Below are 17,531 nucleotides of genomic sequence, written 5' to 3' on the forward strand. Positions count from 1 at the left end.
CCAGTCAACCCAGTTGTGTGATTTCCTCCTCTCCCATTCAGCAGCACTTGAATAGAAGCATTTAAGGCAGATGTTAGGAATTATCCTGGACTGAAATTTGTTGAGGGATGAACTATAGGACAAGGGGGTAAAGGATCTGAGAATTGGCTAAATATAAGGTAGAGATTAGAAAGGGGTGAAAGTAAATTCAGAGCAGGGCTGATGGCCTGAAATAATACTTAGGGATGGAGGGATTAGAGGTATGGTGTGAGTGAAGAATAGGTTTAGGAGAGTTGAAGCAAAGGGAGAGCTGGGATAATAGGAGGCTATGATTAGATAGAGGAAAATCAGAGTTTTAATCATGAAAGTGGAACACTTGTGAATGACAGCAAGATTTAAGATGTGAGCATCCTTGTGTGTTACTGAGGTTAAAGTGAAGGAGTAGATCTTGGGATTTGAAGATATTTAGTAATTGAGAGGTTAAGGAATTTGAGGGAGTATCCTTGTGGCTGTCTAAGTTCCCTAGTAACATGGCAAGCATTGAGACCTTGAGCCAAAGAGTTAACTCCATGGGAAAGGTAAGAGAATGACCTTGGGGCCAGTGCACAACAACAACTATTATCTGAATTGGGTTTAAAACTGTAATGGAGTGAACTTGAAATGAGGAGAGGTTGTTGAGTAGTGGCAGTAAAGGAAGAATCTGAAAGTAGCAGTGGGGAACATGAAGTATTCTGTTTCTTCTGAGAACATGACTAAGGGTGCATTGTCATCGAGGGGAAGCCAGGTCTCAGGGTTAATAGATGGAAGGAGTGTGACAAAAACAGGTCCAGGAACTGTGTTCACTATGGAACAGAAATTCCTGAGGGCCCATTGCTTTAAAATAGAAGGCAGGTTTGGAGTAGGACATGGGTGGGGTAGGGTTGAGGAGGGCTAGAGAGGGTGAAGAGAAGGAGGGCCTGGAAATAGTTTGCTCCTATGTCACCAGTGCTAGAGTAGTACAAGTATAGGCAAAGAAGTGGGGATTGTTAGCCATAGGAACAGTAATGGAGGGATGGCAGATGAATCTTGAAGGAGTGTTATTGCCAGGCAAAGCCCCGGGCTATCTAGCCCTAGTCACTCCAACTTGTTGCTATGCTGTGACTCAGTAGGGCACAAGGGTGTGGACTACCACCAGGTAAAAAGATCACCACACCAATTTTACAGATGAAGAAACAAACTTAGAAAAGTTAAGTGACTTGTCTGTGGTCACATAGCTGGTAAGTGTCAGTCTTAAAACTTGGGCTCAGATTGCCAGAGTTGAAGTCCAGTGTTGCTTCTCTCATGCCATGCAGTGTTCTGAACTTGTCCTTTGTGATAATCACAATGCTGAAGTGTACTGCAAAGTTTTTGTAGACATTTGTAAAGCAAAGGACTGATGGGCTAGACAAAGTAATCATTAAACACTGGTTTGCCAGTTCCTTTGCAAGGGACCCATGTTGTTGATTTTAGTAGATAAGGAATCGTTGCAATAGGTGGTTGCCCTTATGATATAATTTCAAGAATTCACTCAAGCCCCCAACACCAAAATCTCCAGGCAGTGGTTGATAACCTGAAATTTTTTTCTCCACTATAGCTTCAAGATTTATGCTCTTTTAAGACCGAAATAAAGGAACATTTTAATTTTTATTTTAGTCACTTATATCTTAGTGTGAATGAACTTTATAACCTCTTATCCTAAGTGGAGCAGGGAGTGTGGAAAAGACTGTTAGTATATTGGGTACCTTGGAGATGTGGAAAGGGAGAAAGTGAATACTTTGGAACAGGATGGAGGAGAGACTGGAAGTGCTAAATCCAAATTTGCCTTACTCTGTAAGTTTCTATAGGACCAGCTTTGCTGAGCTTTGATCAGAAAGCTTCACTAGCTCTCTTTACATGTAGGACTGGGACTGATAACCAGAAACAATCAAGTTTTTGTTCCCTTCCTACATAATACTGGGGCAACATAATGTAATGGAGGAAAAAACAGATTAGGAGTTAAATCTGGGCTCCAGTTCAGATCAGACTCTAACTAGGTATATTACCTTGGGGTAATCTTGCTGAGTCTCTCAGTTTCCTTATCTGCAAATGGGGATATTGATAACCTGCCCATCCTTCCTCACAGAGTTCTTACAAGGCTCCAGTGTGATATCAGGTCATAGATTTAGAGCTGGAAGACATGTTAGAATTCATCTAGTTCTTTCTCATTTAATAGGTGAGGAAACCAAGGCCCAGAGATGGTACAAGTGACTTGCCTAGGGTCACTCACATGGTGAGGAGCAGAGCCAAGGTTTAAACCCAGCTCTTCTAATTCTAAATCCAGGTTTTTCTACAGTCACACACTGCAGATGAATCCCTTCTTTCAACAAGAAAATATTAAATATCTACTATATGCAAAGCACTGTGTCAGGCACTAGAGATAAAAAGAGAAAACGAAATGGTGTTCATTTTGTTTTCCAACATTGCTGTTGCTACCTCAGTGATAAGAGGCTGCCCCAAACCTCTTTTATTACTATCAGGAAACATCATATGGATAAATTACATCAAAATGATGAGGCACAGTAGCCATGAGTAAAAGGAAAAATTTTTGGCATTTAAAGATTACTTTTGTGTTTTTGTAGGGGACTTTTAAAAATGTTGGTTGGAGTCTGTCTCAAAACTGTTAAGCAAGAATAACCTTTCATTCACTAAGATGTAAAAATTTGGAGATTCTACCCTAAGCAATATGGGAAGTTTTAGCTAAAATCAGTTAGAAATCCAACAGCTCCTCCTAACTCCACCTCATTGCTATACTGTTAGCATATAAACTTCTCAGGTATTGAAAAAGAGGCGATAATAAAACAAAAACCACTCTTGTTTCTGCCTGTACCAAGGATTTGGGTTGTGCATATCGGCCTATTCTTTTTTTTAATGGACACTGTGTAATTATGCTAGCAGCTTAAGTACTAAATTACCCCAGCAACTAGCATATATTTGGAGGGTCGGTCACAAGTTTCTGATGAAGTAGCTGATTCATCTCCAGCTGGAGTCACTGAGTCAGTAAGTTCCATGCTAACACTTAATATCAGTTAAGCATGATGGAATACCACTAAGTCATATTCTATCTTAATTGCCTTGGATCTGTTTGGGGACGTAAGGCTTCCATTTTCATTTAATGTGACCAGTTAACTGAGAATCATTGTTCAGTATCTTCAGATCTGGTCCTGAATTTTTCAAACTGCATGGCCAACCCAGCCTCCCTACTTTGATTTGTCTGTCAATGTTACTTCTGTAGTACAATGTTTCCTTTCTAGCATCTGACAGTTTTGAAATATGTATCTTACTGAAACTCGATGAAATGTTTTGAATATACATTGTTTGATTTTTCTGAGCTCTTTTTTCCTGAGAGCGATTTAAATTCCTTTGCATCTTTTTTTTTTTTTCCCTTGGCTAGGCAGTGGGGTTAAGTGACTTGCCCAGAGTCACACATCTACTAAGTGTCATGTATCTGAGGCCAGATTTGAACTCAGGTCCTCTTGAATTCAGGGCCAGTGCTCTATCCACTTCACCACCTAGCTGCCCCCTTTTTTTTTTCTTTGCATCTTTTCTACTGCCATAAATTTTGAATAACTGTGGGTTGGACATGGTTTTAGTCAATCATTCAATAAATATTTGGGCTGCCTATGATGTACAGAGACTGCATGAAATATATCACATGGTCCCTGTCTTTATTTTGCTTACAATTTAGTTGGGGAGTTGAGTGCATTAAATACATAAAAAGGTAAATAACAATACAAAGAATTCACAAAATAGCAAATAATTAAGTACCAACTGAGTGGCACAGATAGTATGGCACAGATGTCATGAGTTCTAAAGAGATCTGTTTCGATTGTAATCTTTGGTACCTGTTTAATTCTGCAATTTTTAGTGGCAATGATCATTTCAATGTTAAGAATTATTTAAGGGACAAAAACTATGAAAATAATGTATCTGAAGTATTTCTTTTGCATATCTTGTTCTTTTAAAAATTATGTCAGGGAAGTCAAGTAATAAATGCAAAATGACACAGCAAATTACTGATATGATAAAGATTAAGTCATTGAGCCCTAACTTCCCTCCTGACTTCTAGTCCCACATCTCTAGTTGTCTGTTGGACAGCTTGCACTGGTTGTCCCATCAGTATATTAAACTCAGCGTTTCCAAACCTGAACTCATTATCTTTTCCCCCAAGCTCTTCTTCCTACATTGCCTTTTACTGTCAAGGGTACCACCATTTGCCCAGTCACCCAGGCCTGCAACCTAGATATCATCCTTGATTCCTCATTCTTGTTTATCCTTCACATACAATCTCTTACCTAGTCCTGTCAATTCTACCTTAATAACATCTCTCAAACATGCTCCCTTCTCTGTTGATACTATCACCACCCCCACAAAGCCTCATCACCTCATATCTGGACTATTAGAATAGCCTGCAGGTTGATTTTCCAGCTTCAGGTCTGTCTCCCATCTTCCATTCAGCTACCAAAGTCATCTTTGTTACCCCTGTCACTATGTCACCCCTCTAGTAGATCCCTGTTGCTTCCCAAATCAAATATAAATCCTCCAGCTTTTAAAGTCCTTCGTAACCTGAACACTTTCATCTTTCCAGTCTTCTTACGTTTTATTTCTCTCTTTGTTTCCTGTGATCCAGTGACACTGACCATCTTTCTCTTCCTCACACAAGACACTCTATTTCATGATTGCATTTTCTCTGGCTTTCCCCCAGGCCTGGAATACTCTCTGTCCTCATCTCTGCCTCACATGGTTTCTCTGGCTTCCTTCAAGTCCCAGCTAAAATCTCATGGTTAGCAAGAAACCTTTCCCAGTTTTAAATGCTAGAGCTCTCATTCTGAGATTATCTCTCATTCATCTTGTATATATCTTGTTTATACATGTTTTCTCCCCTATTAGATTATGAGTTCCTTGAAGGCAGAGACTGTTTTTGTCTTTCTTTGTCTTTCTTTTTCCCCAATATTTAGCAAAGTGCCCAACTGGCATATAGTAAGCACTTAATAAGTACTTCTTGGCTTCACTTGAGCTGTATTGTCTTTCAAAAAAAAAAAAATCACAAGAGTATAGAATACTTTTCCTTAGAGAGGAAGTTTAAAACAAAAAAAGAATCTGAGGGGCAGCGAGATGGTGCAGTGGATAGAGCACCAGCCCTGTAGTCAGGAGGACCTGAGTTCAAATCTGGCCTCAGACACGTGACATTTACTAGCTGTGTGACTCTGGGCAAGTCACTTAACCCTGATTGCCTTACCAAAAAAATAAAATGAAATAAGAGAGAGAAAGTATCATACAATAAAACAAAGAGCTCTATGTGGAAGTGCCATCATGGTTAGAAAGAAGATGTCATTTCTAATTCCAGCTCTAGTAATGACTTAGGGCAAGCCAGTCAACTCCATGGGCTTCAGTGTCTTCATTTATAAAATAACAAGATTTTACTAGCCAATCTCAAATGTCCCTTTCAGCTCTATAGATTCTATGAATCTATTTCTTATATGTATTTGGTTGGGTTTTTTGTCTGAGAATTTATATAGTACATACATTACCAGTCTGATGTTCTTTTGACTGAGTAAAAAGTCAATCTTTAATATAATATAAACTGTTTTTTTTTTAATCTTCACAGGAGATGATGCATTTTAGTATTTTATAAAGCAACTTGGGTGTAACTTCTCTGAAACCCAAACTCAGCTTTAAATTACTTAAGTCTGTTCATGATGATAAGTATAATCACTTTTAGTTTTTTAGGTGCTACTTCTTATAAAAAGAAATTTGCAGACTCATCCCTCTCATGACCATACAAAAGACTTTATTCATCCAAGATGATTTGTGTCCTTCCATGAGAAGCCACAGGAGTCTGAGATTTGGAGACTGGAATCAGCCAAATGATTCATAGTGAGCTGAAGCATCCAATATAGTTCTGAAATACCTCAGGCTTGTGGTTATGAATGCAAAGACTGATTCATAATTTGAGGGTCTAGCTTTTGAAAGAAACCTTGGAGTTAAATTATCAGATATCTGCTAAGTGGTTTTATGTTAAGCCTTCAAACATTCTTTTAAAATATTTGGTATTAAACTTACAGGCCAAAATTAATATTTTCCTCAAATGTGTGATGGTTCCAGGATTGTCCTGTCTCTGAACTATCACTTCCGGTTTTGTCATTAGTTCTTTCCATCCTTCTCAAATGACCATGTATATACATAGAGCCATTTAAAATATTATATATCACTTTCCCCATTAGAATGTAAACCTAAGGCAGTCAAGTGGTCCAATGGATAGAGCACTGGACCTACAGTCAGGAAGATCTGAATTCAATTATTACCTCAGACACTTACTGGCTGTGTGACCTTGAGCAAGTCACTTAACCCTGTTTGCCTCAGTTTCCTTTGTAAAATGGGACAATAATAGCACCTGCCTCCCAGGGTGGTTGTGAACATCAGATGAGATATATGTAAAGCACTTAGCACAGTACCTGGCACATAGAAGGTGTTGATGTAAATGCTAACTATCATTATTTCTTTCATTGGTTTTTCTTTTTTTAATGAAACTGGATCACTGCTTACAAAAACCTCCACATGTTTCTGTGCCCTCCCCTCTGATCAACCTCCCCCAGAAGCCAAAGCAAACTGGATGTGGACAGGCCAAGAGTCCCAAATCATTTCTGTTTAAAAGAAAGGGAAGTTCTGGGTCCCCAGACCCCTTCTGTGATGCCTCCAGAGCAATGGCTCATCACAGCAACCTCATCCATCTTCACCGAGGGCATTGGCTCTTGGGTGTAGATCTCCTGTGGTGCCCAGAGGTGACGGCACAGGGCAAGGTGACCTAATCCCTGTCAACACTGGCTTAGGCCACTATTCAGACCAGAGTGAAATGATGTGTGTCCCTTCCCAAATTCCTCCCCCCTCCCCTGTCTTTCTCCTGTTCCCACCCTCACCCCTAATAATATTAAACTCTTTGAGGACAGAGGCTATTTGCCCTTTTTGTCTTTGCATCCCCACCACTTAATGCCTTTTTGTGCATTAAAAGTACTTAATAAATACTTGTTAGATTGATTTGGATTATTTAAGGTCACATAGATTTTTAAAAATAATACCTATAAGGAAGACCTTGTTGTATATAAGTTCTACAATAGCCTCTTCCTGGATAACAATCCTGAATACTGCATTCGTTCAGACTCCAGTTACATCTTTTACAGATTTGGATTTTTGTAAGTGGTGTTTACATTACCTGACCCCGACCTCTGTAATAGGCATAAAGATGTTTGGCACAATAAGTTCAACTATCAAATTGAATAGTATCTGGTTCCCAATCCTTGACAAGCCCAAGTTGTATTCTCATATCTGAGAGCCAAATTTTAACTGTAAAAGTTCCAGTTTTTCCCTTTAGGATGAAGAAATTAGAGCTCTACAAGTCAGCAATATGATCTCAAGCAGGATTAGTCTCGAACAAAGAAAAAAAGAGGTTTGCCACCTGAAAGCCATTTCAGACAAATCTCTCATTAAGCGTCCTATTTTTCCCTATGTTGCATTCTGGTGTTTTTTTTCTTTTTTCAATCTCTTAAAATTTTCTAATATATTAATTCTTTAAAGAGGTGTGAAGCTTTTTTTGGTTGAGATACCTGATTTATTCATTTGAAATTAATTTGCTGCTTTGATGCTTCACTCTGTAATTTTTAAATATATTTTCCTTACTTGTTAATCCTTCTTATCATAGAATTATATGATTTTAAATGGGAAGGGATCTTAGGTATATCATCTAGTCCAAAATACATATTTCCTTGAGAAGTACTGATCCAGCCTATGCTTAATAACTTTCAATTACGGGGACCTCACTATCTCATAAGGTAAGTTATTTCATTTTTTGGACAGCTGTAATTATAAGCAAGTGCTTGTTACCTCTAAATTCTCCCCATTGGTCTAGTTCTTCCTCTGGAAACAACACAAAATATATTTAAATTACTCTTCCTAATGATAGTCCTTAAAATATTTACAGATTGCTATCAGATCTCATTCAAGTTTTATCTTTTTACATCATTCTTAATTCTGTCAGTGGATTTTCATGTGATTTGACTTGAAGTCTCTTCAGCATCCTGGTCACCCTCCTAGATATGCCCCAGTTTATCAGTGACCTTCTTAAATGGTGGCATATAGAGATAACATTAACATAGAACATAAACATTAGAATACTACCGAAGTTTGTCTCATCTAGGACAGCATACAGTCACTATTCCTATACAGTCACTATTCCTTTGTTTTATTAATTCAGTCTAAGATTGTGTTAGCACTTGACATGGCAACCACATTGTTGACTCGTGTTCAGTTCTCTGTCAACTAAAATTCTTAAATATATTTTCATGAACTGCTGTTAAGTCAGGTTTTCTCTATTATATCATTATATAGTTGTGTTTTTTTAATGTAAACATAATGGTTTACATAGTGTCCATTCCCATCAAATTTTAATTGAGGGGAAGAGGACATTATTGATGCTTTTGTATCCTTATTCTGTCATCTAATGTATTAACTGTCCCTTGAAAATGCCACTCACATACCCCAGAAGTGTCTCAGGCACCCTCTGAGATGTACTCCAGACCATACTTTGAGAACCATTGCCTTAGCATGTATGGCATTAGAAGACCAGGAAAGCCCTCCTGGAAAAGAGTAGTACTTGAGCTCAATCTTGAAGGAAACCAAGGATTCAGGAGCTAAAAGGGAGAAGGGAGAACCTTCCAGGAATGGAGTACAGCAGTGTAAAGGCACAGAGACCTCATAGGTGAGGAAAAGTAAAAAATCCAAAATGGCAAAACCCATAGAGTGTGTGGAAGAATGTGGCATGTAAGAAGAATGGAGAAGGAGGAAGTGTCAGTTCTAAATGCCAAATATAAGAATTTATTTTTGACCTTAATGGTAATAGGGAACCATGGGAACTTGTTTAGTTGGAGGGTAACACGCAATAGGAGGCAAGTGGCTCTTTCTTTCTCTTAGGCAATAACATTGTACCATCTGGACATAAGTTTAAAAAGGCTTTTGTTGTCCTTAGCAAACCTTACAACCTTATGCCACACACCAGCCAGCCTCACAAATAAGTGCTACTTTTAAGTTTTTTATTTTGCTCCTCTCCACTCTTCCCAAAAGAGCAGCATTACTACAGATAAGGTTACCTAAGTACAAAGAAGTAGAGCCAACATAGGCACAGTGAAAAGAAATGGAGTCCAGCTTTAGAAATTTTTTTTATGGTTCCCTTGGTCTATACACTTCCATCCATCCTATCCCACCTCTCTCCTATATCCAGACCATTTTTAACTTACTTATGCTAAGTTGTGGATGGATCTGTGATTCCCTTTCTAAGACCAGACTGGACCCACCTCTCTAAACTATTCCTGATGGTTATAACTATTACCTACTCTTCTTTTCCCCCCCCCCCCCCCCCCCAGCCAAAATGTATGGATCCTCTATGCCTTTCAGAAATAGGCATTCAAGTCTTGTTCCATGGGGTAGAAGCAGAAGTCCTGGGCTCAGAATCAGAAGACCTGAGTTTGAGCTTTAGCTTTGCAATTAATTTATAGAGTGAGATCTTGCGTAAGTTCCTCCACTTCTCTGAGTCTCAGTTTTCCTGTCTATTAAAGGAAGACTTTTGGACTAGATGATCATCAAGGCCCTTTCCAGCTAGAATATTATATGATTCAGTGTTTAACTAAGTCACAGTAAGGTCACTACCTGCTAGTATCACGAACACAATTTCCCTGTATCCTCAGGGAAGGCTGTTCTTCATCCTGGCCTTCCTCATTACCTACCCAATCTTATTTACATTACACCTGCAAGATTTCCCTTCCACCTTCTCTACCTAAAAACATTGACTTATATAGAAGAGATTTAAGAAAGTCTGTACTACTGCATCATGATTATCTTAAGTTACTGCTGTTGCATTGGGAATCCAGATACCCAACTTTGGCCTATTTGTAAGAGCAGACTGTGGATGGAGGGTTAAATGCAGGGAAGGGTTTAGAACACCTCCTAACCCACAGAAGCTCCAGAGGACTATGATCTGTGTCTATGACATTGCTGTATACCAGTTCTCTCTGACTGGACCTTCTCTTTCTCTTTCATGGATACAGCATGATGTAGTAGAATGAACTTTGGATTTGGAGTTAGAGGACCTGGATAGAAATATGTTTCTCCTACGTAAAATAAGGAGGTTGGACCAGATAACTTCTAAGTTCCTTTCTACCACTAAATCTCTAAACCTGAGATTTCACCACCCCACCACAAACCCATGCCAGAAGGTACACTAGGGAGGAGAAAAGAGGAAACAGATAAGAGAGTTCTACTGTTCTCTGCCCTGGTCAGTCCAGATCTGGAGAACTGTGTTCAGTTTTGGGCCTGAATTTTAGGAAGAACAGTAGTAAACATGTCCAGAGGAAGAGGATGAAGGGACTGGAGATTATGCCATGTAATGGTCACCTGAACGAGACTAGGAATACTTAGCCAAGGGGTGATATGATACCTGTCTGCAGTTTTCTAGAGGGGCTGTCTTATTAAAGAGAGCTTAGACTTTTTCTGCATGACCCCAAAGGATAAATTAGGAACAGTAGGGTAAAGTTGCAGATTGGTAAATTTCAAGCCCAATATAAGGAAAATCTTTCTAATCAGAGCCATCCCCTGCAAAAAAAAAAAAAAAAAAAGGAATGAATATAAGGAAAAAATAACCTTCCTACCAGCAGCTGTTGACCGCATCTTCTAATATTGTTAAGATAGGTCATGGAGTATCACAGGTATTATTCATATTGAACCATCTATCTCCTGGGTAGTTGAGGATTACCAGACTACTCTACCACTCTTACCAGATCTCTTTCTTTTGAAGAAGTGATGCCCTTCCATTTTCCAGTTATGGATCCCAGCATATCTTTCATACCATAACTCTGCCTCCTTTAAATCATACTTCCTCTAAGAAGCTTCTCCTCAGTGAAACCCAGTAAGACTTGTTGTAAGGAAAAACTTCCTAACAATTAGAGCTATCCAAAAGGGCAATCATTTGCCTGTGGAACTCTTCGGTTCCTCACCATTGGAGGTCCTCAGGCCTAGGTTGGATGATCACAAATCAGATATCGTAGAGAATACTCTTGTTCAGATATGGGCTGGACTAGATAACTTTTGCTGTTCCCTTCAAACATCTTAGAAGAACAGTTTGGCTTAAGCTGGGCAGATGAGGCTGGCAGGCTGTGGTGAGGTTGGGCAAGGGTCACTTAGATACCTACATTGTCCCTCAGCTGGAAGGCCAGTCCTCTGGGTTGTTTCTTATTCTGCTCCTGTTGGCTGATGGACAGAGGTCACAGTAAAAAGGCAGGTCATCAAAGACAGCAGTGGGCCAAGAGGTGGGCTCCTTGGACACAGAGTAGGCTAATGCTGAAGAGTCTCCTTCCTGGAGTGCACTACTGTGTGCTCTAAGCATTGTTGCCTCTCATAGCACTTTACTCTGTTAGTGTCATGGTCAATTTAGCAACTTATAAATGCAATAATATTTACATTCTCACTCTAATCGTTTGTTTACCTAACTGATGTCTGCTCCCCTCATTGAGATTCTTAGGCATTGAAAAGGTTGTTTTGAATGAAATATATGCTTGAGGAATATGAGGAACATACAGTTTTGATTTGCCAAACTCAACAAATATCTGATGTAGTTACTAACATACAAAATAGCATATATATCCATGTAGCTCTCTGTAGTTAGAAATATTTCACATAATAGATCCATTGCAGCAAAATTCACTATAATCTTACTAACTTTGGTCATAAAACAGAAAATGCATTCCTTTAAGGAAAAAAAAATCTCTCAGGAGTGTTGTTATATGTGCATAGAAATCTAGCATAGCCAAAAACTAAACTCACTAGTGTCCACAACAGAGAACAATTAGAAAATTTGTTAATTAGGGGCCTGTTTTCATGTCAATTACATAGTAAAAATTTAATTATCTCTTCATTAAAATCATTAATACCTGCCAATAAATGATAATGTGCTTGAGTTTCAAAAGTATATTTGAATTTGGTATCTTTACTTACAACAGAGACTCAGGCTGTCAGTATTTTCACATATTGACACTTATAATCAGAGTATGGGATCTAAAGTAAATTAATGTGATTATCTTTCAAAATCAAATTATAAACAGAATTTCACTTCATCAACTTGTTAATTGTTTTCTTTCTACTGGGGAAATAGCTGATATTCAGCCTTCCACACAGGTTTGTACGTAAAAGGCTATGATGCATTTCTCTATTTCCAAAAGAAGTTGAAAATTTTAAATCAAGGAGAGGATTAAGATAGTGGCCACCCCCTCTGCCAGGTGGTGCAATGAATAGAGCATTGGGCCTGGAGTCAGGAAGACCTGAGTTAAAATATAGTCTCAGACACTTACTTAGCTATGTGACATCAGGCAAGTCACGTAACCTCTATTTGCCTCAGTTTCCTCAACTGTAATAGGAATAATAGCATCTGTTTCCCAGAGTTGTTGTTGTCCCTATTTGCATTACATTCTAATGGAAGAACCAACAAGTACATCTATATATTTATACAAGATAAATATAAAAATAATAAAAGTATATACAAGTTTAAGTACCAGGTAGTTTTAGAGGGAAGACACTAGAAGTTGGAGGATCAGGAAAAGCTTCATGTGGAAGATAATGCTTGAGCTGTGCCTTTAAGGAAGAAAGGCAGAGGTGAGAAGGGAGTGCATTCCAGGCATGGGGGATGGCTGGTACAAAGACTTGGAGAAAGAAGATAAAAGTGTCATTTGTTGGGCTACAATGTAAGGGGGGGGTGGCACAGGATGGTAATGTCCAGTGAAACTGGAGATAGGTTAGGGCAAAGTTGTAAAAATCTTGGAAAGCTAAATAAAGAATTTTATTCTTTATCCTAGAGGTATTAGAGAGTTTACTGAGTTGTGGAGTGACGTGGTCAGATCTATGCTCAAGTAAAGTCACTTTTGCAGCAGTGCATAGGATGGACTGAAGTGGGGAAAGATTTGAGGCAGGGAGACCAATTAGGAAGCCTTTGCAGTAATCTTAACAAAGAGGTGATGAGGCCTGAAGTAAGCTGATAACTTTGTGAGCAGAGAGAAGTCAGATGTGAAAGATGTCATATAGGTAAAAACAAGATTAGCAAGATTGGATATGTGGGGTGAGGGAGAGTAAAGAGTCAAGAATAATGCCAAGGGTTACAAACCTGGGATACTAGAAAAATAATGATTCATTCAACAGAAATGGTGAAGATTAAAAGAGGGGTAGGTTTGAGGAAAAAGACAATGAGTTTAATTTTGTACATACTAAGTTTGAGATTTGTCCAGGACATTCAATTTGAAATGGCCAGCAGGGAATTGATGATATGTGCCTAATGCTCAGGAGAGAGACTAAGGCTGGATATATGAACTAAAACTGTGATTTATCTGTATAGAGATGATAATTAAAACCATAAGAGTTGATAGGGTTACTGAGACAGAGTGAAGAGGGAAAGTAAGGACCCCAGGGCAGAGTCTTGGAGAACTCAATACCCACAGTTAGAGGACATGATATGAATGTTATCTATATTATATTAGCATAGTATAGAGATGTAATATATATTATATATCAACATGTATGTATATACGTATAGAGTGTAGGTATGTGTCTGTGATTAGCTTAGTTGAAGAGATGGAAGCCTATCTAGTCTTTATTATAAAAGTACTAGTACAGTCATGCACCACTTTTAAAAAGTCTATTATGTGAAAATCTGTATTTACAAAGGAAAACTCACATTTTAAAAGAACTAATCACCTGAGGGAAAGATTCACCATAGAATGCTCCCCTAGTGCATTTAAGTGTTTATTTGTATATCACTTGCTGTTTAATCATATGAGGAACAAATAATTTTTAAATTAAAGCATTCAGAATCACTGCTGATTCATCCAGGGGGACCATCAAGCGTCTTTGAAATTATAGTATAAGAATACAAATATATCAAGTCCTTTGGTCCCTGGGAAAGGCTTTCTTTTTCACTCGTTGACTGCATAACCAGTTATAAAGTTTATGTATGTTGATTTTTTTTTTTGCTTCTGAACCTATACATGTTAGATAGATATGTCTTTTATGTCTAACTATTTTGAAAATCCATGAATCAACCAGATTTTTCTACTGCACTTAACTAACCTAGCCAATCTTACTATTTTTTCCAGGGACGATCCTTATCATTTAAGACCTTCCTCATCTGGGTTTTAATCAGTATTTACCAAGGTAGGTTAGGTCCCTAATTTTATTATTTTTTTTTGCCTTCTATTAACAATATTTTTTCATCCCCAGGTTAAATTCCCAAAGCTTAAAATTTCATCAACTGTTATGTAATGCTTTCTGTTTATATCATAAATCGATATTCCAACAGTATGCGAAGCCTCTTCATAATGCAGTGTGGATTGGTATTTTTATTGATGCATGTTGTCTAAAAAACATGTCATCTTAAATACTAATCCAGAAAAAATTTTACAAGTGCTTATCACATTGTCTATTCTTCACAGTCGGTTTCTTTCATAGAGTGATAGCTGGATTGGTTAAAAAATTTAAATTATGTAATCACTTAGAAGTCATTAACTGCCTTTGTGCTAGAAATAAATAAAATATTGTTGAAAATATAATTAACAGGTGAATCAGATATATTACATTGAAATGTGTAATTGTTTACACTAATTACTGAGGGGTTACGGGTTTTTTTTGCCCCTGGATATTAAAAGCTTTCATTTCCTTTTCATTCTTAAAAAGCTTTCATTTTCCATACTTCTTGACTTGGTTACTTGTGCAGCTTACCCAATTCAAATTCCAGAGTAAAACATATTATAACTATATCATATTTACTTTGGCTTTTAAAAGTTCTTGCACTTTTGCCCTGTATTTTTCAAGTTCTGTTTAAAAAAATCAATGAGAAGGTTATCTGATTAAAGGTTTCCACTATTTTTCTATAGTTTCTATAGTCATTTTCATTGTAATTAAGATAGCTTACCAAGTCCAGTTGACAAAGTGGTAATTGCTAGCCATATCTAACCTGTTTTTCAGGTGGTATTCTAATGTATGGAGCCCTGGTGCTTTTTGAATCTGAATTTGTCCATGTTGTTGCCATTTCCTTCACTGCCCTGATCCTGACTGAGCTGTTGATGGTTGCCCTCACCATAAGAACATGGCATTGGTTAATGGTGGTGGCTGAATTCCTCAGCCTTGGCTGCTATGTGGCCTCTCTTGCTTTTCTAAATGAATATTTTGGTGAGTTGTCTACAAAATGAGTATGTCTTTTCTTTGGGGGGGATATTAAATTTTATTTATCATTACCTTTTAACATGAAGTGTGAATTATTTGTCAGCATATGAAATAAATCAAAAAGTTTCAGAGTATGGATATATATCATACAGCTTATTTTGGGGGGAAATATGATTCATTCCATAGTATATTTATGAAATTAAGAAGATTTTTATAAATTGATTGTAAATGGAATGTCTAAAAATTGTATTGCTTTCTAAGAATGTTTCCAACTCCCCAAAATTAGTTATGTCATATTGACATTTAAAATAGAATAAAACAGAAGAATGCTAACCAAATCTATAGCCCAGATACATAAAAAAGCTATATTGTTCTCTTGTTTGTTTCTCCTTCAGTTTTAGAAGGGATTTTATTTTTATTATAATCAACTTTTTACTTAGGTATTTGACTTAGATGGCAGAAAACTATAAGGTATTGTGTTTATATCTCAGACCCCATTAATACTTAAACTATGTAGTATCCTAAGTTGCTCTAGGGATCATATGGACACCGAAACTTGTTAGATGAAAACTACCCAATCCATCCACACTTCTGAGATATGCTATTTCAACCTTCACATACTCCAGAGGATATAGTTAATTTTTTTCATCTTAGTTATTAGGCCCATGCTCTACTTTCACTCTACATGTCCCAGTGTTACCCAACCCTTCTGACTCTGGCTCTATCCACATATCATTGTCTACAGGCAAAACAAGTAGAAAATAATGTGACAGCAGGAAGGGACCACGAAAATTATCTAGTTTAACACATACCTGACAGAGCAACCTCCTCTATATTCTTAGCAGGTGGTCATCACCTGTAGACCTCTAGAAATGGGGAGTTTAAAACCTTCCAAAGCTTCCCTTTCCATTTTGAAATGATTCTGATTGTTAGGAAGTCAAAATTTGCTTCCCTGAAATTTCCTGGTCATTGATCTTAGTTCTGCCCAGTGGAGCCAAACAAAATAAGTCTAATCTCTTATCCACATAACTGCTTTTCTGCTATTTTAAGTCAACTGTTTTGTTACCCCAAGTCTTCTCCATATTATTCATGCCTACTTCAGCCAATCCTTACGCGAAATGATTTCAAGATTCTTCATTATACTGGTCTCTCTTCTATGGACATGCTCTTGTTTGTCATTGTTATGCCAAAAATGTGACTCCAAATATTCCAGATGTGCTCTGACCAAAGTAGAATACTACAAAAATATCTCTTCCCTTATTCTGGAGTCTCTTTAACATTTATCTCTATTAAATTTCAGGGAGCATACCAAAAGCTTGGGGGTGGGATCTCAAGCCTTATTACCCCATATATGGTGACTAAGAGATATCAATAAAGATCACATCATACATGTTTCTACTTATCTATACAAATTATTTGAGAGTGATATAGACCTACATCAGGAATATTCTTAAAGAAAGTATGAGAAAATAGCAATCTTTTGCAGGTGATTACTCTGCAACAACTGTTTGTGGATCGTAGAAAAGCATTTGGTTGAGTCCAGCAAAATGCCACCGCAAGACTCTTCTCCAAAAAGGTGTTTCCCATGCATATGTTAAAAGTCATGGAAGATTCTTTGAAGAGTCATAAAAACTGAGATAACTTTGTTCAGTGACCCTCTGTCTGATAAATGTCTTACCCTTGGATTCAAAAAATCTTAACAAGTAGAATGTAAAAGCAGCACAACTAGGCAGCCGTTTGTCCAAAATATTAACTAAGGGTTTTCATGGACTGCAAGCTCAATATGAGTCAGCAATGTGATGAGGCAGCAAAGAAATCTAATATAATTCTAGGCCACAATAAGAGAAGTATAGTATCTAGGATTGCTATTATGAAAATACCACTGTAAGGGGTAGCTAAGCGGCGCAGTAGATAGAGCTCTGGCCTTGGAGTCAAGAGGACCTGAGTTCAAATCCATCCTCAGACACTTGACACTTACCAGCTGTGTGACCCTGGGCAAGTCACTTAAGCCTGATTGCCTCACCAAAAAAAAAATACCACTAAGTACTGTGCCTCAGTGAAACCATATCTACCAGGGTGTGTTTAATTCTCGGTGCCAAATTTTAGGAAAATTGTTGAGTCTCAAATTTATACCATATGAGTATTGGTAGAAGGAATTGGGGATGTTTAGCATAGAGAAGAGAAGACTCAGGAGTGCACCTGATAGCTTCTTTCAAGTATTTAAAGATTGTCATAACAACAGGAAAAATAGA

At 37.7% G+C, this 17,531-nt stretch overlaps 1 protein-coding gene across 5 annotated transcripts in view; it reads left to right on the forward strand.

The window, feature by feature from the left end:
• ATP9B (ATPase phospholipid transporting 9B (putative)) overlaps positions 1 to 17,531 on the forward strand; it is a 450,228-nt gene that overhangs the window by 425,012 nt on the left and 7,685 nt on the right. For all 5 annotated transcript variants that reach the window (XM_027852394.1, XM_027852395.1, XM_027852396.1 and 2 more), the window contains 2 exons: positions 14,214 to 14,271; positions 15,082 to 15,285. In XM_027852394.1, the coding sequence (XP_027708195.1) occupies positions 14,214 to 14,271; positions 15,082 to 15,285 (262 nt within the window). The remainder of the gene's footprint in view (positions 1 to 14,213; positions 14,272 to 15,081; positions 15,286 to 17,531) is intronic.

The sequence above is a fragment of the Vombatus ursinus genome, unplaced genomic scaffold (assembly GCF_900497805.2).
Source record: "Vombatus ursinus unplaced genomic scaffold, bare-nosed wombat genome assembly UNPS02009573.1, whole genome shotgun sequence".
Taxonomy (NCBI): domain Eukaryota; kingdom Metazoa; phylum Chordata; class Mammalia; order Diprotodontia; family Vombatidae; genus Vombatus; species Vombatus ursinus.